The 20,139-nt window shown below is 40.5% G+C and overlaps 1 protein-coding gene across 7 annotated transcripts in view; it reads right to left on the bottom strand.

The window, feature by feature from the left end:
* CysRS-m (cysteine--tRNA ligase-like protein, mitochondrial) overlaps positions 1-20,139 on the bottom strand; it is a 158,660-nt gene that overhangs the window by 12,810 nt on the left and 125,711 nt on the right. For 2 of the 7 annotated variants that reach the window (XR_011899298.1, XR_011899299.1), the window contains one exon: positions 17,312-17,592. The exons of 4 other annotated variants lie outside the window; for them this stretch is intronic. Coding sequence is in view for 1 of the 3 variants with exons in the window: in XM_072297177.1 (XP_072153278.1) it covers positions 18,816-18,842 (27 nt within the window). In the remaining 2 variants the exon portion in view is untranslated. Of the gene's footprint in view, positions 1-17,311; positions 17,593-17,753; positions 18,843-20,139 lie in introns of those variants that run through there. One more of the 7 variants, XM_072297177.1, reaches the window with a different exon arrangement.

Genomic DNA, 20,139 nt, shown 5'->3' with positions numbered 1-20,139 from the left:
TCCAATTCTCTCCTAATGTCTTCGTTCCTTACGAACCATGGCACTCCAATAATTTCTCGTAGAACCTTCGACTGGAATCTTTCTACCTTATTTATATTAGATTTGCTTGCACGACCCCATAGTTGTGAAGCATACTGCCATATAGGTTTTAATATTTGATTATACAGTAAAATTTTGTTTTTCTTTGACAATTTCGATCTTTTGCCTAACAACCAATACATGTTTTTATACTTTTCATTCAATTCTTTCACCTTGATTCTAATATGATCTTTAAAAGTAAGTCTAGAGTCTAAATAAACTCCTAAATATCTAGCGCTTGTAACGTAAGGAACTAGTTCATCTTCTATGAGAACTGATAATTGTGGTATTTTCCTATTTGTAAAAACAGTAAGAGCAGATTTACCTGCGTTGAGCGTGGCGCCATTGTCAGAAACCCATCCAACCATTTCATTAATAGCTTTTCGTAATCTATGATTAGCAATAAAAATGTCTTTGTCTCTTTCTGCTAAGGCAGTATCATCTGCAAAAGTGCCGATAAAGCCCATCTTCGGTTTTGGGATGTCGCTGGTGAAGATATTATATAAATATGGGCCTAGACATGATCCTTGCGGTACTCCTGCCTTTATTCTTCTATATGTTGAATAACAATTATTAAATCTGACTCTAAATTTTCTGTTCTCCAGGTAAGATTTGATTAGTTTATAGTGATTAAATGGTAAAAAAATTCGAATTTTGTAGAGAAGACCCAGATGCCAGACTTTATCAAAAGCTGCTGAAATATCTAAAAAAATCATCGAACATACGTCTTTATTTTCCAATGTCCTCTCTATCAGACTCGCAACTTTATGCACTTGTTCTATGGTAGAATGTGACGTTCTGAAACCGAGTTGGTGACTTGGTATTATCTGTCTTTCTTCTAAAATTGGCAATAGTCTCTTTAAGTAAGCCCTTTCAAACAGTTTACTTACCACTGACAATAATGAAGTCGGCCTGTAGGAGTCTACCTTATCCATGGGTTCATTTGGTTTCGGGATAACAATTACTTCCGCAGTCTTCCAGGATTCTGGCACACATCCTATTTTAATAATTGCGTTAAAAATTACGGCTAATTTGGCAATCACCCTCATTGGGAGCTGTTTCAGAATCTCGCCAGTGATCCCATCAGCGCCCGGGGCTTTTTTTAATTTAACATTTTATTTAATTATAACAAATAATTCTGTTTTTGTAATTTTAGGAACTTCCAAATTTTCTTGCTCTTCTATTTCTAGCAATTTGTCGGCAAGATTGCACTCATCCTTGAGACTTTTCCTAGGAGTGAATACACTTTCCAAATGATCAGCGAAAACTTTAGCTTTCCCTTCATCGTCTTTTACTTTAACTTTATTTTTATCTAATATGGGCGGTGAATAAAAAATCTGCTTTTTAAGGTACTTGGTCGCCTTACAGAGGAAATAATAATCAGTATGAGCCGTAGGTAATAAGTGTTTTAGAAAATTTTCAGTTTCTTTATTTTTAAAAAACCAGCTCATTTTTGAAACCTCCCTATGTAGTCTATTTAATTTATTTTTTAGTGCATTAGTTCTTTCTTTCATCCATAATTTCCTAACCTTCCTGGCCTCGCTAATTATTTCCAGAAGTTCATGCGGGACTTTAGTGGCTAATTTCGTTCGTCTAACAGTTGGAGTATTTCTTTTTGCTGCTGTAATGATCTGCTCTGTGATAAGTGCGACTTCGTCTTCAACTTGCTGTCGTGTATCTATAGGAGTTTTCAACTTAATAATTGAATTTAGTTCTTCTCTGAAAATTTTCCAATCCGTTATTTGTTTGTTATTGAAGTGGTGACCTCTTTTAAAATAGCTGAATTATACATGCCCATATTAATGGGAGAGTGATCAGAGTCAAATTCCTCAGTAATATCGGTTTCACCACAATCTATTGAGATCATAGCAATATTTTTAACTACAAAAAAATCTATTACATCCGGTTGTTTTATTGGGTCAGTCGGCCAATGTGTGGGACTCCCAAAAGAGACATAGTCTCCATTTATGCTTCTTACTGCAGAATTCAACGCTCTTCCTCTTGTTAGGGTGGTTCTGGAACCCCACCTTACATGTTTAGCATTCCAGTCCCCGCCAGCTATGAATCTGTTCCCCAGAGTTTTTAGGAATTCCGAAAAATCGTTATGTTCAATCTTAGGTCCAGGAGAACAATAAATGGAAGCAATTGTTATACCCCCTACTTCTGTTTTCATAGTAATTGCTATCGATTGAATCGCTTCAGATTTATTTTCATTGCATATAAAATATTGAAATTATTTTCTGACCATGATAGTGACTCCTCCGCGTGCATTATCATAAGGGTGATTGACCCAGTGGACATTAAATTCACGCTTGACTATTGTCCGAAAAGTGAGTCTCTGACAACAATACAACGTCAATTTGGTAAAAATCTATGTAATTTGATAATTTTAGTTTCCTCTCTGCCGATAGCCCGTTAGCGTTCCATGGTACGATTCTAATCTTATCAAATTTAATTTTTTCAATACAGTTTAAATTAGATTCAACGTAATTGGGGATTTTATCCCTGTCAAAGGGACTACCAGGAATTCTTTTACGACTATTCGGAGGAGGTCCTAGCCTTCTGCTATGAAGCACCCTATGTGCCATCGTTGCCAAGAAGTATTCCCTCAGAGCATCAAGCTTAGAAAGAATTTGAGCATTAATAGTTGCCTGTTCATTTAAGAAGTTAAGTATTTTCTCCATCAGATTCTCGGGATTTTCTTTATCGTTGGATTTACCATCGCTAGCCATTCTAGCAAAAGATACATTTTTGCTGACTGGTCTCTGACTTAATTTATTTCCTGAAATATCTTTACCACTATTTTTTTGTTTTTTCTTGTTTAAATCTGTCAACCTATACTCTTTGAAAAACTTAGCGATCTCGCAACCGGAATAATTTGCTGTGTGGTTTTGACCACAATTCACACATTTTGGACTGTCTACTTTCTTCTCAGAGCATAAGATACTCAAGTAAGGTCTACTACTTTTAACACACTTAGGATCTTTATGACAAAATGCTTGAGTATGCAAAAACCCCTGGCAACGGTGGCACTGAGGAATCCTTGCCGGGTTGTGCTTAACATTCTTGATTTCTACTTTCTAATGTGCTATAAATTTAATTTCAAAGATTTTCTTAGTATCATCTTTGTTATCGAATATGATTTGATGCAATGGAAGACCTTTCCTCTTCCCATTTTCGTCCTTTTTGCTTAGCAAATCAACAACTTTAATAATATTAAAATCTTTGGATGTAAGATCCTCTGTAATTTTATCTAGATCAGTGGTAGAATGCATCCCTTTAGCTACAAAAACCTTTGGACGAAGATGTTTGTCTGAAAATGTGTACCATTTAGCATTATGTTTTTCAAGATTTTCTCTAACTAATCTATAAGTTTCGTGGTCTACGGTATTAATTTTCCAGACGTTGCCGACTAATGCTGTTAATTTATACTTATCAGAATGGATGTTTTCAACAAATTTTTTAACCTCGCTGATTGATTTTAATTGGGTAACCTTAAATGGAGGAGGAACTAGCTTCTTGCTCACCTCATTTTCCTTTTTTACTTTCAGTATTTTTGGTACCTTTGTTTTTATCTTTATCATTAGAGCTATTGAACGAACCATTGGTGTTTTTACTAGATGTGGCGACTTTCTCGGCACCTCCTCTGCTACCGGACCGCGCTGTATCCGCTTTCCTTCCTTTCTTAGCCTGAGTTTTTTGTGGGGATGAGTCACTTCCTTCGTTTCTCTTCCTCTTCTGCTTGCAAAGTATGCAGTCAGTTTCTTCTGCCACGATTCGATCTTCTGAGTCTTCCTCGTCCATTGGATCATCCTCGAGGTTTTCTTCATCATTGCTGAAAATTGCGTACTTCCCTAAGTAGGTTGCTTGAGGTTGGGGGGTCTCCCTCCAAGCAGTTTCAGAATGTCTTTGCTCCTTTTTTTCAAGCGCGAGCAATCTATTTTGAAGGTCATCAATTAATTTTTGTTGTTATTCTTTTTTTTCTGCCTCTTTTTTAACAATGTTAACAAGTCCTTCAATAGTGGTTTTAAGGCCTTGCACCTGATTTATGGCTTTCGTAACATTTTGAGTGATGGAAATACCCTCTTTGATCACCACCTCAGCCTTCTCCAAAATTTCCTTGACTGAAATTTTAGGATGAGTCTGATTCGATGTTTCAACTGATACTGGTGTGGCTGTATCATCTGTTTTACCTTCGGCATTCGTCCTCGTGGGTGGCCCCTGGGGTGATCTTGAAAGAAGCGAACTCCTCTCAAACGGATTTTTATCCGTTATATTTTTCACTTCTACTGGCTTAATTTCAGAAAGTCCAGTTTTCCTCTGATGTAGCATTTTTGGCAGCCGATGAACTGATCGTCTCTCCAAAAACAATGCACACCATGTTTACACTTGTGTAACGACAGCGACATAGAAGTTTCGGCCGTAACCGCACTTTGTTTACGTTCTCTCGCGGTCGCTGCGCGCCGCGACCCGGGCCGCGAGTCGAACCAAGAGATTTACCGTCTTACAAGCGCACTACAAAGCACGTCTGCACAGTTCGAAAGATCAGCACCGAATCTTGAAAGAGATAAAAAAACAAAAAACCGTCATATAATTGAAACAAAATTCGAAGAAAAAAAAAGGAATGGGCCGGCCGGCCGCACATACAAGTGGTAGATAGTAGGGTGACTCTCGTCTCTCTTGCATATACATGAACAAGTATTATCGTCAAAAGGAGGATCAGTCCTTCTTGAAATCGTCATTGAAAGATAGACTGAAAGATATTCTCACATGAGTGAACAACTTAACAACTTTCAAGCCATGTCATATTCCTTGTTTGTTTCTGATAGAACGCCTCATAAACTACTGAACCTTCGCGTATTATTGCGAATATTATGTGCATCCTAAGTCCTACTTAAAATGCTTCTCTCTTTACCACTTCATAGATGTTGGCAAGACCGGGTCGGTCACCCATGCCAAAATGTTGGGGCATACAAATGTATCTACTTTTCCCCGCTTTTTTTGTACGTGCCGGCCTGCCCATTCCTTTTTTTTCTTCGAATTTTTTTTCAATTATATGACGGTTTTTTGTTTTTTTATCTCTTTAAATAAAAAAAATTTATTACAGTTCTCATAAGGACCTCTTTGGCATCTAAACAAGGACATATACTAAGGGTCAAGTAATGATCAGTGTCTCCTCAGCGATGAGTCGGAAGGTCTCGACAAAGTTATTGATCAGAGATGGGTACATTTCAGAGAAGTTCGGCCGATTTGATATCATACTCCTATAAAGCGATGGATCAAATGAAAGTGTTCAGGTCATCATACCTTATAGGTATTTAATTTTTTTTAGTGTATTTTCCGAAGGAAATACACTATTGCGTTCTACCTTGATGTCAGACCTGGACCAAAGACCATGTAATGAGCATCAATCATTGGTCGTATATTACGAATATGCATGCCGTTTGAATTCATGTTTTTTATATTATTATTACTCTATATAAAGCTGCTGTTCCCACTCACTCTGCCCCCCCTAGATACAAATTGGCCGAAGCGATTTCCTTTAAAATTGGTACACGCTTAGCTATTGTAATGAGGAGTTGATTAAAATTATTCCCATTCAAATCCACTGCCTCGGATGCCCGCGAGAGCGAAAAGTTATTTCTCCATATAGTATTACATTGGAGATACGCGGTTGTTTACGCGCATCGCGCCGAACAGGTTCAATCCTGTTGCGTGACGTCACTGCCTTATAGACGAAATTTAAGGTTTTAGGAGGTATTTTTCGACGAATGTTTGTGGAAATCGGTAAGCGGGGGTATTTTTCTCGGGGGATCTCGAATTTTTGGTCGGATTTTCAAAATCCAAGATGGCGGCCGTGGCCTAAAATGCCAAGTCGGCTCCTGTTTGATCGATTTTCGTGAAACTCGGTATCCACGGGTATTTTTCGACGAGAAACTCGAATTATTGGTCAGATTTTCAAAATTTCCGAATCCAAGATGGCGGCCGTGGCTTAAAATGCTAAGTCGGCTCCTGTTTGATCGATTTTTGTGAAACTCGGCGATCTAGGGTACTTTTCGACGGGGAACTCGAATTTTTGGTCAGATTTTCAAAATCCAAGATGGCGGCCGTGGCCTAAAATGCTATATAGGTTCCTGATGTCGATCGATTTTTGTGAAATTCGGTATTAGGGGGTATATTTCGACGGGAAATTAGAATTTAAGGTCCGATTTTCAAAATTCAAAAATCCAAGATGACGAACGTGGTCTAAATTGCTATCTTGGCTTCCGATCCATCGATTTTTGTGAAATTCGGTAATAGGAGGTGTATTTCGACGGGAAATTAGAATTTTAGGTCCGATTTTGAAAATTCAAAATCCAAAAATGGCGAACGTGGTGTAAATTGTTATCTCGGCTTCCGGTCCATCTATTTTTGTGAAATTCGGTATGAGGAGGTGTATTTCGACGGAAAACTCGCATTTTTGGTCAGATTTTCAACATTTCCAAATCCAAGATGGAGGCCCCGCACGAAAACGCGGTCCGGACTCCTAGAACATCAATTTCTGTAAAACTTGGTGAAAAAGAAGATTAAGACATAGATGTTGTCTCCTCATCAATGTTAAAAACTGTGCGGGGCGGTGGCGGCTCGCGGAGCGAGTCGCAAGTTCGTCGCGAAGCGTAGAACTGGGGTCCAGGGGCACTCCCCGGCTAGACGTGTCAGCTCGCAAAGCGAGCTAATCACGACTAGTGTATGTGTGTGTATATATATGTATATATATACTTATTTATATATCTGTTTATTTAAGTATGTCTTTCCGACTCATCGTGGTTTTTCCGATTTTTGCTTGGTTATATTTCCCTCATTTTAAAAAATTTCCGGGTGAAACTTTTTGCGATGTAAAGTAGAGGAACAGGACTACCATTCTGCGAAAAAAAACGGAGATCGAAGTATTACATTTTGAATGGTGGGGGCGAGAAGTGGGGGAAGGTTCAATTTTGTGGGCGCGATAACTCGCGCAAATTAAAAGCTTTCCCTCCGAAATTTTTACAGAAGGAAGATCTTACTTAGTTCTAGGCTGGCGAATTTGAGCGAAATCGGTCGAGCCGTTTAAAAATGGGGAGCTTTGAAAGTTTTAGGCGGGGGGTGTGCGGCAAAAGAGGAGGAAAGCCGCACAGTGGGTCACGACCTGAAAATTGGTGGACAAGACGGCAATGTTGTCGCACAGTGGGTCACGAACTGAAAGTTGGTGGACAAGACGGCAATGTTGTCGCACAGTGGGTCACGAACTGAAAATTGGTGGACAAGGCGGCAATGTTGTCGCACAGTGGGTCACGAACTGAAAATTGGTGGATAAGACGGCAATGTTGTCGTACAATGGGTCACGAACTGATGAACTGATAATTGGTGGACACGATGGCTATATTGCCGCACAGTGGGTTACAGACTGATAATTGGTGGACAAGACGGCAATGTTGTCGCACAGTGGGTTATGGAGATTCATCCATCGTCATTCAAGCTTGCCACAGCGTTTGTTGTTGACATTTTTTCATATCAGACATTACATGAGGATTGATGTTGCAATCTGGCGACATGAAGTCCTTATTCTAATAATCAAAGCCTTCATAAGTGTAAATGTAAATCCAACCTCCAAACATTGATAACTCCCCGCCCTCGCCGTCAAAAATCGTCTAGAACGCACTGTTTTCGAGATATCGAGCAAGAATGATTTACAGTGCTATTCAACACGCGATTTCAGAGGATACTGTGGCGTTTGGGTGTCGCAGAGCGTCTCATTGCATTCAAAATTGAAAAGTAGTGGATTTTGCCCCGTCAAAAATAGCCTAAGACTTACCGTTTTCGAGATATCGAGGAAAAATTATTCACGGTGATATTCAACATCCATCGGCTTCTTATCAATAAATTCCAATACTTCCGAGCAGTGTTGGGAAAAAATTATTTTAAAATTATTCGTCCAAAAACGAATAATTTGTTCAATCGTGAATGCCGATTGACAAATAATTCGTCTCCTGATTATTTGGTGAAATAATCGAGACCAAATAAATTGTCTAATTGTGCGCGCCGATTGAAAAATAATTTGTCTACTAATTATTTGGTAAACTAATCGGGACCGAATAATTCGTTAGTTCTCAACTGACAACTGACCAAATTATTCGTAGGTCGTCAATCCGACAACTAATAGGGGCCGAATTATTCGTCAATCGTCGGAAACAACTAACGATTAATTCGTGGTTGTCAAATCTACAATTTAATCGGGCCGAATAATTTGTCAATTCGACAACTAATTGGAACCGAATAATTCGTTAGTTGTCAGCAGCGAGTCGTTAGTTTAAAAAAATAATCGGGACCAAATAATTCGTTAGTTTTAGCGAGCAATTAATGCATTTTTTTTTTTTTCTTTTTTTTTTTCTTTTCTTTCCTGGAAAAAAATTTACAGTTGAAATAATATCAACTCTCAAATGCATTCCGATTACTGGCGATTGATCCACTCTCGCAGTGATTAGATTACTTGCTTACAGAGGGAGACGTTCCCGAAATATTTTCTCGGGAATTCCCGGCACCTAAATTTTCTGGGGACCTTGGTAGATTCAGAGTCTGGTGATAATAAAATAGATGAATTTAAATTTCCTCGGCTATCGAACCCTCACTGCGTTAAGCATCTGCTTCGCGCCGGCGCGGCGGCGCCATCAGCCGCCGACCGCGTCTCTTATCTCCCTTTAGCTTCCATGTTTCCCTCCACGGAATCCGCCAGACGTACAGTCGTACGCCCGTTTTTAGACCTTTTTGACCGTTTGCATTGAACTGGTTGTGTTTTAAGTGACAGTGGCCTCCTCCTGTCAACCACGACCACATTGGCATCCCTGCGCCTCACTCGCGTCAGGTCTTATCTTTTCGGGCACGGTATTCACTATGCGCTACGACCCGCTCGGCGGCTCGGCGCTCGCTCACCTGTACCCTTTACCCTGTACCCGGCCGGCCGGTCCCGCTCGCCGGGTCCCGGTCTCTCTTTATTCACCTTGTTTTCCTCATCGTTGCTTTGCTTTCGATCACGGTTGCCTTTTCTTTTTGTCCGAGTGTGGTGTGAAGTCAACCGTCTTTTCATCGTCACCTTAGCCCGTCGCATTATGATTCCAGTTCACTTGTCGGTGATCTGGCTTCCCATTTAGATATTAATACACTCAAAACTATCAGCCCTTGCGATTTTGATGCGCTGAATCCGAATTTACCACGCACCGTCCTGCCGCCTCATAAGTTGCGACCATCCCGGTCTTTGCCATCTATTACTGAACCTCTTTCCACCTCCCGTGTTACATAAAAAATAAAAAAAACCGGCGCTCCGCTTCGCTCCGCGCCGGTTTTTGGGGGGGCTTCGCCCCCCCAAGCCCCCCCAGGACGCGCGCTTCGCGCGCGTTTTTTAGTTTGAGTGTCCGGCCTCAGTTGTTCTGTCTTTAAGTGACCCGCGCGTCCACCGCGGGAAGAGTGTATTTTCCGAAGGGAGGGGAGGGGGTGGGGAGCTATCAATCTTTGGAGGTTGGATCTACGTTTACACTGTTGGAGGCATTGATTATTCGAATAAGGACTTCATGTCGCCAGATTGTAACAACAATCCTCATGTAATGTCTGATATGAAAAAATGTCAACAAACGCTGTGGCAAGCTTGAATGACGATGGATGAATCTCCATAACCCACTGTGCGACAACATTGCTGTTTTGTCCACCAATTATCAGTCTTTAACCCACTGTGCGGCAATATAGCCATCAGTTCATCAGTTCGTGACCCATTGTACGACAACATTGCCGTCTTATCCACCACTTCTCAGTTCGTGACCCACTGTGTGACAACGTTGCCGTCTTGTCCACCAATTTTCAGTTCGTGACCCACTGTGCGACAACGTTGCCGTCTTGTCCACCAATTTTCAGTTCGTGACCCACTGTGTGACAACATTGCCGTCTTGTCCACCAATTTTCAGTTCGTGACCCACTGTGCGACAACGTTGCCGTCTTGTCCACCAATTTTCAGTTCGTGACCCACTGTGCGACAACATTGCCGTCTTGTCCACCAATTTTCAGTTCGTGACCCACTGTGTGACAACATTGCCGTCTTGTCCACCAATTTTCAGTTCGTGACCCACTGTGCGGCTTCCCTCCTTTTGCCGCACACCCCCCGCCTAAAACTTTCAAAGCTCGCCATTTTTAAACGGCTCGACCGATTTCGCTCAGATTCAATACCACCCTAGAACTAAGTAAGATCTTCCTTCTGTAAAAATTTCGGGGGGAAAGCTTTTAATTTGCGCGAGTTATCGCGCCCACAAAATTGAACCTCCCCCCACTTCTCGCCCCCACCATTCGAAATGTAATACTTCGATCTCCGTTTTTTTTTCGCAGAAGGGTAGTCCTGTTTCTCTTCTTTACATCGCAAAAAGTTTCATTCGGAAATGTTTTAAAATGAGGGAAATATAACCAAGCAAAAATCGGAAAAACCACGATGAGTCGGAAATACATACATAAATAAACAGATATATAAATAAATATATATATATATATATAAACATGAATTCAAACGGCATGCATATTCGTAATCTACGACCCATGATCGATGCTCATTACATGGTCTTTGGTCCAGATCTGACATCAGGGGAGAACGCAATAGTGTATTTCCTTCGGAAAATACACTAAAAACTGACTGATGCTTCGAATGTATTACTGCCTACACAAGAAGTGGGGGGGGGGGGTGTCTCTTTAAAAATCATAAGATATATCTGTGACTGCGAAACTGCGCAGTTTGACAATCTCTATCCTATCCTGTTTTAAACGCAGAAACATGGTTTTTCAGCAAACTTATACGATTCAAAAAATTCTCAGCGACAGAAATGGGACTGTCCCATTAAAAAATCTGGCGCTGAAATTCTTTGACATTTCCTTGAATTTTTACAGAAAAAAAGGAAAAGGTTACTTTAAAAATAATGATGAAAACTTTGAAGCACTGCAAATGTATGCATGGGGTTGATACTTGCAAATAACCCAAACAGGAAAATTGTCATGTCTAGAAATATTGTAAATGATTCTATGCCTGAATAAGAAAAATTAGAAGAGAGGGTGGATAACAATAATCAAGAGCAGACCATAGCAGATCCAGAGTTATTCGGAAAAGGGGGATTTGCTAATGTCGAGTGGAGGAAGGGGGGGATCCGAGGGGACGTTCCTCAAAGCAAGGGATACCGGGAGGCCTCCCCTGAAAATTTTATCAAAATAGACTCAGCCAGAGTGAATTTCAAGCAGTTTTAACATGTACTTAGTGCATTGTTTGAAAGTTGAAGATTTACGAATAATACCTCTTTTAGCATAATTTTATTGTACCATATTGCTCATTGTGGGGCTTGGACGACAGGGCGTATCAGTGTAGTTTTTACTATCTCGGTAAACGTGTTTGAAATGTCAAAATATTATAAATCCTTATGGCGGAAAGAAAGTTTAAATAGACTTTTTGATGCTTAAAAATTTGAATTTGGGAAGGAATTTTTCACAAAATATGCATGAAAACTAGTATTACTTGACATCATTAACACCTCACATTTTTCAAAAATTGCTCTTATTTGCCTTGTCTTCCAAGCCCCTCATTTCTTTGGTGTCCAGTATTAATAAAAAATGGACAAAAATGCATAGGATCATGAGAGTAAACAATGTTTCTTGGAAACAAACCATTTCAGTAAATTTCTAGGAGCAATTTTTCTTCCCCTACCTCCCAAGCAATCCTCTTTCCTCCTTTTTTTACCTTCTTCGACCAGGGGGGGGGGGGGGGTGCCATTATGCCCCCCTCCCCCTGAATCCGCCACTAAGAGCAGATAAGGTGTTAATATTTAGATCCCCTCATGTTGAACTAGCGCACAAATCTCGTATTTAGAACCCTAGACACTCGCTTTACGGGAAAAAATTCTGGAAAACTCGGCAAGGCTGACGTGTGGTGCCGGCGTGCAACGGAGGTTTCAGCTGTTAAGCCGCAGCCTTGAGAATTTCCCTGACTCTCCAAATTGTTTTCCAATTCCCTGACTTTTATAGGTGATTCAAGTTTTCCCTGATCTCCACGAGTACTCCCTCTTATAAATATGCATATTTTGGATACTAAATTTCTCTCCAAAGATCATTTTCCTTCATCATTGGAAAGAGCAGAGCTGCGAGTATTCAAAAACTCTTTAATGAATTTGGGGCACCCCTGCTCTGACTAGTAAAAATTCGTTTTTCTGAACTTGGGGGAAAATTTTTTTTCGAGTGAAAATTGAATGTATGGATCATAAACTACACTTAGTATAATTGAAAAAAAAAAATTAAGTCACTTTGACAGCGTCGTAAACTGTGTAAGTACTCTAATAGGTATTTTCTGACCTATAAAATACTGATTTCTATAGCGTTTTGAACCTCTCCTGTATCATAAAATTGGCACTCAGAGTTCTTGCCTGTGCCACTTTTTAGAAAACTCCATGAGCACTGTAGCCCTCAAATTACAATTTTTTTCCGAGCCATCCTGATTCATTCTACACAAGGTAGCAGCTGGATATCTATTTTTCATAAAAATAGATCGGTTTCTCCTAAAAACCTTCATTTTAAAAAAATCGCACCAGTTAGCACAAGTGGAGACAACTTTAGGTTACCTCTCTACATATTCTAGAGAAGTTACTTAAATATTCCGTGCTTTGATTCGCGCTTTTCTTCAAGAATTAACACTAATAAAGTCCTAGTAGTTGTTTAAAATGACAGCATTTGACAATTCTAGCTATTCATCAGGCTGCAGTTGTCTCAAAATTTTTTGAGGCACCACTGAAAACCTGCTCAAGGAGTTTCTATGGATCTTTAAGAAGGCAACAATAGCAACATGTTTGGTTCCTCCTGCCTTTTAGAATATTTTTCGTTTGTACGTGTTTTCTTTAAAAATACTATATGTATTTTAGCCGTGGAAAGTCCCTCAAGATGCAGCCAAAAATGTTCTGAGGCATTTGGCACCTCCAGAGACCCTTTTAATTGGCGTGCGGTAGGTTTAGAGATAGGACAAGCTTTATCGTTTGTAATCGAGAAGGGCAGTATTACGCAAATTATCCTCCCCTACTCAAGGAGGCTCCTCGGAAAATAGTTAAGATTTCGATCTTATACAACCCTTTTTTTACAGTATTTTACGGATGAAATCTGGTGAAAGGTCTTGATTAAGTGTGGTCTTACTTTAGGTCTCTTCTCTCTACTATTTTTGAGCATTGGATGATGGCTCCTTGCGCTTACCTCCTGATTTTGCAACTCTTTATTAAAACTACACAGAAAAGTCAGGGAAAGAGGGGGAATTTCGAAATTGATTAAACTTGCAACCCTGCGAATACATTCCGACCGGTTCGGGAGTTGAAATTGTCGTATCCTGCATTTTAGTGTAGCTAGAGTCTGAAAATCAAGTCATTTCAATTTTTAACTTTTAGTTTTTTACTGACCTCCTCAGTGAAACGTTCGGTAACCTTTACTCGATTCTCCCCGGAGAAAACAATTCTGATATTGGCATTTAGATAAATGCAAAAGAAAGAATGTAGCCCCCCCCCTCCCTCATCTTGCCATCAGATCTGATTAATTGAAAACGGGAGTGAAGAATTAAGTTCGCCTTCAACTCTGAAGATACAAGCGGCTCAGAAGTTGAAACAGTGTATCCCGTATTTTCGTACATTCTATATACATTCTCCGCCTCTGTTTAAGTATTGTTGAAAGAAGGGCAAAAGCATACGTTTAAACAAGACCAAAGATTCTGATTGTTCTAGTATAACTGTTGAGAGCGCATGATGCTGGGACATGTGATGAGGGGGGGATGATTATATAGATGTATTTTTCGAAGTCTAATAATCTTTCCAAAAATAATTTCCGATCTCCGTCAGGAACTACAGAGCCACATGTATACAGGGTGTTCCAAAAGTCCTGCTCCCCCCTTCTAACTTTTGACTTTAATAATCAGAGCAGAGATGTCCCGAACTTTGTAAGGAGTTTTTAATACATGGTGTTTCAAAAGTCCGGCTCCCCCCCCCCCCCCTCTAACTTTTGAACGGTCACAGATAGAAAAACGAAACTTCGGGAATGTCTCTATCTCAAAGAGGACGATATTTGAGGGGGGGGGGGGGGGTCAACATTTTTGCCTCTCTCTCAGGAAGGGGGGGGGCCCCAACTCTCTTTTTTTCAAATGGTAACTCCTATCTGGTGATACATCATTGGAAAGCGCATTCAAAATTAAGAATTTTGGCGCAAACCGCAGATCAATATCTTGATTTCTATCCGAGTTGTGATAGGCAAATGGTCAAATTTGACATATTTTCAAAAAATCATAACTCCGGTTCAAATTATCGTAAAGAAAAAAATAAAACGGGAAAATTTACCAAATTGTGTTCGCTTTTAAGAAAAAATCACAGAAATCACTTCGAACTAATTTTAATTTCGGGATAAGTTCAAATAAACGAAATTTAAACGGCCAAATTTAATCACCTTAAATTTCGTTTATTTGAACTCATCCCGAAATTTGGGGACTTGCAAACGTAATGTTGAACTGATTTTGACCTTACTGAGATAATGTTGAGGCAAAGTTAGGGGAAATTGGCTCATTCCGTGGGAAAATCGAATGACCTATAAATTGACGTATTTGGGGGTCCGACCTCCCCCCCCCCCTTTAAAATTAGTTCGAAGTGATTTCTGTGATTTTTTCTTAAAAGCAAACACAATTTGGTAAATTTTCCCGTTTTATTTTTTTCTTTACGATAATTTGAGCCGGAGTTATGATTTTTTGAAAATAGGTCAAATTTGACCATTGACCTATCACAACTTGGATAGAAATCAAAATATTGATCTGCGGTTTGCGCCAAAATTCTTAATTTTTAATGCGCTTTTCAATGATGTATCACAAGATAGGGATTACTTACTTACTTACTAATGGCGCTACAGCCCAGGGTGGGCTTTGGCCTCCAAGGTGACGCGTCTCCATCCTATTCTGTCCATGACAAGATAGGGGTTACCATTTGAAAAAAAAAAGTTGGGGCCCCCCGCCCTTCCTGAGGGAGGGGCAAAAATGTTAACCCCCCATCCTAAAATATCACCCTCTTGGAGATAGAGATATTCCCAAAGTTTCGTTTTTCTATCTGTGACCGTTCAAAAGTTAGAGGGGGGGGGGGAGCGGGACTTGTGGAACACCATGCTCCTTAAAAAGTTCGGGGCACGTCTGCTTTGATTATTAGAGTCCTTTCTACAAAAAGATTTATCCAAAGACACCGTAAAATGGGGAGGGGGGGGGGGGGTTCACGGAGCGGAAGATGCCGCGCAAGAAACGGTTACCTTTCCTGTTTTAGAGAAAACAATTTTTAAAATTAAAACTGAAGCGGTCGAAAATATTGCAAGGCAAAATCCGGCATTATCAGACAAGATTCTAAAAGTGAGGGTGGCAATCAAGAATGCAAAACTCATGCGTGAGAAGTAACTGCGGCGAGTTCATTAGTATGAGGATGAGGGAGTCAGAGAGGAACGGAATGGGCAGGGAGCGAACGGAAATCTGAGGGGCGCGAGCCTTGCGATCGACGGACGAAGGTGACAGAGTTGACACTCGATCGAAAAGGTATCCGTGATCGAGGGAAAACAAAATCAATATAAGGAAAACAAAGTGAATGAGGATAAGAGACGCCGGCAAGCGTGTACCAGGAGGGGGGACCGGGTGTGAGTGAGCCGACTTGCCCGGAACTCCGGATAATAAGGTGCCGTTTCACCTAGGTTTCGGTTCACGCGACGGCACTGTTACTCTTCTCACAACAAAACCAGTCCAACGCAATCAGTCAAAAAGGTGTAAAATGTACGCCCGACTGAAAGAGAATGCGAGACAGACTTCAGGAAGGGAAGCTATGAAGGGAGATAACAGACGCAGCAAGGAAGGCCGGCCGGCGCGGGCGGGCGGCGGCGCGAGGCAGGTACGCATGTACGCCAATGGCCGATGGCGGTATTGATGTCCGGATCATCTAGCTGACATCCATCGATATTATTTTCACCCGAAGCGGGATCAATGATTCCCGGATAAGGTTGATAAGCTACGTAATGGAAACGAGGGTTCCCGGGAAAATTTTTCGGGAAAGTCTCTCATCCCGTCCCCGCCGTCATCCGCCTCTTTGGTTTCGTTCCACGCGAGGAGGCACTGTAACTCTTCTCACAATAAAACGATTCCAAACGGTCAAAAAGGTATAAAATGATCCCACGATTGAAGGCTGAATGAGAATGTGAGGCGGACTCCAGGAAAGGACGCTTTGAGGGGAGATAAGAAACGCGGTCGGTCGGTGGCCGGCCGGCGTGCCATGGTGCCCATGGCGCAAGCATGCCATGGTGCCCATGGCGCAAGCATGCCATGGAGTATGGCGGTATTGAAATCAGAATCATCTCACATCCATCGATATTATTCTCATGCATCCGATACGAGACGGGATCGAAGATTCCCGAGTAAGTTACGTAACGGGAACGACGGTTCCCGAGAAAATTTTCCGTTCCCGAAAAATTCCCGAAAACTCCCACGGGAATCCTCATAAGGTTGCTTCAATCGTAGGAGACGATTGACAATTATTTAAATTCGAATTATTCGTCAATTGTCATGGCACGATTGACGATTAATTTGCTGCTAGGTTAGTTGCCGGTTTAAAAAACCCGATTTATTCGTCAATCGTCATGCGGCGATTGATCAACTTATTTCCTTTCACATTAGTTGCCAAATTTAAGAATTCGAATTATTCGTCAATTGTCTTGGGACAATTGACGATTTATTTTTTTCGAATTAGTTGCCGATTTTCTCACTCGATTTATTCGTCAATTGCCGGGGGGCGATTGATTAAATTATTTGTCTCCGGATTAGTTGCCAACTTTAATACCCAAATTATTCGGTCAATCGAAATGTTAGTCGATTTAATTGCGTCAATTTTTCGCCCAACTCTGCTTCCGAGGCTCTAATACATGCCAATCTAATGTTTTCCAATTTCATCAAAAATTAAATCTTCAGCAACGCTGTTGCTTAACCTACAAGTTAAAGGGGCAACATGCACCATTGCATAACCAACAAATTGAAGGGGCAACAAACAGAATTTCATTACCCGTAGATTGAGGATGTAATGCGTAATACCTCATATTATTTTAATTCCATAACCCAAAAAATGGAGGGGCAATATACAATACTGTTTACAGCGTTGGCACATTGGCCAATACCCACCCCACAACACGGTAATTTAAGTCACATTTTGTCTGCACAATTTGGCTAAAAATTTTAGCCCTCAAATTCCCATTTCGGTATTTTTATCTTCTTCAATATGACCACTCTCCGTTTTTTTTAAAGATTTTTGAGGTTTGTAATCCATTTGAGGATTGTGGAATCTTGAATGGGCCTCGAGTTAAGGTTAGTAAACACCCATGTTCCAGGCGTTCAAATTTTCCGGGATTTCATGCTGAGACAAAGCGTTCTCACAAGAAAAAGAAACCACTCAAAACCCGAATCTAAAACAAAAAAGAAAAACACGATTGAAGATGTCCATCAACTTCAGAAATATCAGAATCATCTCACCAAAGTAGTAGCATCAAAACAAAACTTGAATCGAGAGGAAAGACGAGAAAGATGTTGTTATGTTCGAACATAAGATGAAAATGAATCAACGCACTTTAAGGAATTATAGATTTATTCATCGTTACTCACGAACAAGCCATTCCGGCTGCAGCTGATGATAGATAACCGATAACAGATAGATGACCTAAAATGGATAACCTTCACCTTGCGCATGCGCACTATCCTCTCAGGTGCGGCATTACAGTGATTGCCAACCTGACTGCACTAATACTATATTTCACTATTACAACAACTCCCTTTTTTTTCTTCTTTTTTTTAACACAGTTTAAACATACAATTTTTTTTTAATTTCTTTACTTATTTACATAATCCTTAAGATAATTTGGAGGTTTTCTAATTATTTGCTCTTCTATAATTATTTTGCCTCGCATTAAACCTCTACCTCGCGATTTTACATGATCCTTTCTGGAATCTTGGAAATTTACATTTGAACTTTGAGCAACTGGACTTTGATAATCTGAACTAATGCTTTCTTGTTGATCATTATTAGAATTTCGATCAATTTGAGAAGTACTTGGACTTCCAAACAAAAATTGGATACCTTCTTCTGACTCATTTTCTAAAGCCTTTGATTTTTGTACTTCTGCTGTTTTTTCCACTACGATGCAGCTATCCTCATTGTCCTCTGTTTGAGGTTTTTTCAAGATTTTATTACCACTATTTAGATTATTTTCTAGGTTTGATAAATAATCGGTTTCTCCTGTATTGCTTTCCATTTTTACTTTCTATTACATAAGATCGGGGTTGTTGACATGTTTTAACAATTTTGTCAGGTTCCCAAGCACCTTTCCATAGTTTTTTAAAGAATACCTGGTCTTCTGCTTGGAATTCTGATAATTCTCCATGACCTGTGTGATATTTTAGTGTATTTTCCGAAGGAAGGATACACTATTGCGTTCTCCCTCATGGTGGGACCTAGACCTGGGACCATGTAAAGAGCACCAATCTCGAGTCGTAGATCACGAATATATATGTCATTCATTTTCTGTCATATATATATATATGTATGTATTTCAGCCAGCGTGAGGATTTTTCAGTTTTCAGAGCGTTGAGCGGCAGTTAATTTTTAGGTCTCTTGAAACGAAACTTCTGGGGTTTATAGTCCCCTAAGAGTGCTTTTAAACTGTGAAGAAAAAATCGGAATACGTTAATTACTTTTCGCACAGCGAAGGGTCAAAGTGGGGGGAGGTTTAATTTTGTCCACGCGATAACTCGAGAAAAATGAATATTTTGAGCTGAAATTTTGATGTTAGTTAGATATCTACTTAGACTGGTTTCCTATTGAATTTCAGCGAAATCGGCCAACGCGTTTCATAATATTGGCAATTTACCGTTTTTACGGGTGAGGGGGAGGGGGTAGGAGTTGCGCAGCCAAGGGGAACTGTTTCTTGAAACGTATCTGTGGCAAGAGGGGTAGGGTAAATGATTTCATTCCCCAATGTGACACTACCCTTCGGAAAATACACTCATGCCGCGGTAAATGCGCGGACTACATAGGCTGTCCCAAAACAACTGAGAGTAAGTCTGTATTTCAGAAACAACAATAGATATTGAAACGCGGTTTGCGAGGGGTTGTAGCTCATATCCTTAGCTATCCAACGAGCCCAAGATTAGCTCATTTGGTCAAAATTTCGCTGAGTTACAGCAATTTTCCGGAGCCGTGTAAAAAATAACCCTACAGGATTTTTGAGTATTTTATTCCTTGTCTGAACTGTTGTGAGTGCTTTCATTGCATATCAGAGTTTTCTTCAACTTCCCAGCTCAGTGAAGCCACCATTGTCTAGCGTTAATGACACGTGTTCTCGTTTAGTGCAATGAGTTCGCCCGCGGAGCTGAAACAAGAGCAACGCTATGCCATCTGTTACTGTGTTCGCCGAGGTTTAACTGCTTCTGATACCGTGAAAGAGATGTTAGTTGCTTATGGAGAAAATTGACTTGGGGAGAGCACCATTTATCGGTGGCATGCAGCTTTTTCCGAGGGTCGCGAGTCGGTGGCTTTGATTCCGCATGGCGGGCGGCCCTCAACTTCTGCGGCGGAGGAAAGTGTCATTAACGATAGACAATGTTGGCTTCACTGAGCTGGGAAGTTGAAGAAAACTCTCATGTGCAATGAAAGCACATGCAAACATGTTAGTACTTACATCTAGACCAGTGCCAACGTGATCCGCAAAATTGCGATCAACTGCACAACTCTCGGAACAACAGTTCAGACAAGGAAAAAAATACTCAAAAATCCTGTAGGGTGTATTTTTTACACGGCCCCGCTGTAACTCAGCGAAATTTTGACCAAATGAGCGAATCATGGGTTCGTTAGATAGCTAAGGATATGAGGTACAACCCCCCGCAAACCGCGTTTCAATATCTATTATTGTTTCTGAAATACAGATTTACACTCAGTTGTTTTGGGACAGCCTATGTAC

Source organism: Bemisia tabaci, chromosome 2 (genome assembly GCF_918797505.1).
Source record: "Bemisia tabaci chromosome 2, PGI_BMITA_v3".
Classification (NCBI taxonomy): Eukaryota; Metazoa; Arthropoda; class Insecta; order Hemiptera; family Aleyrodidae; genus Bemisia; species Bemisia tabaci.
Note: the sequence above shows the minus strand (reverse complement) of the source record. Positions and strands in the feature narration are given on the sequence as shown.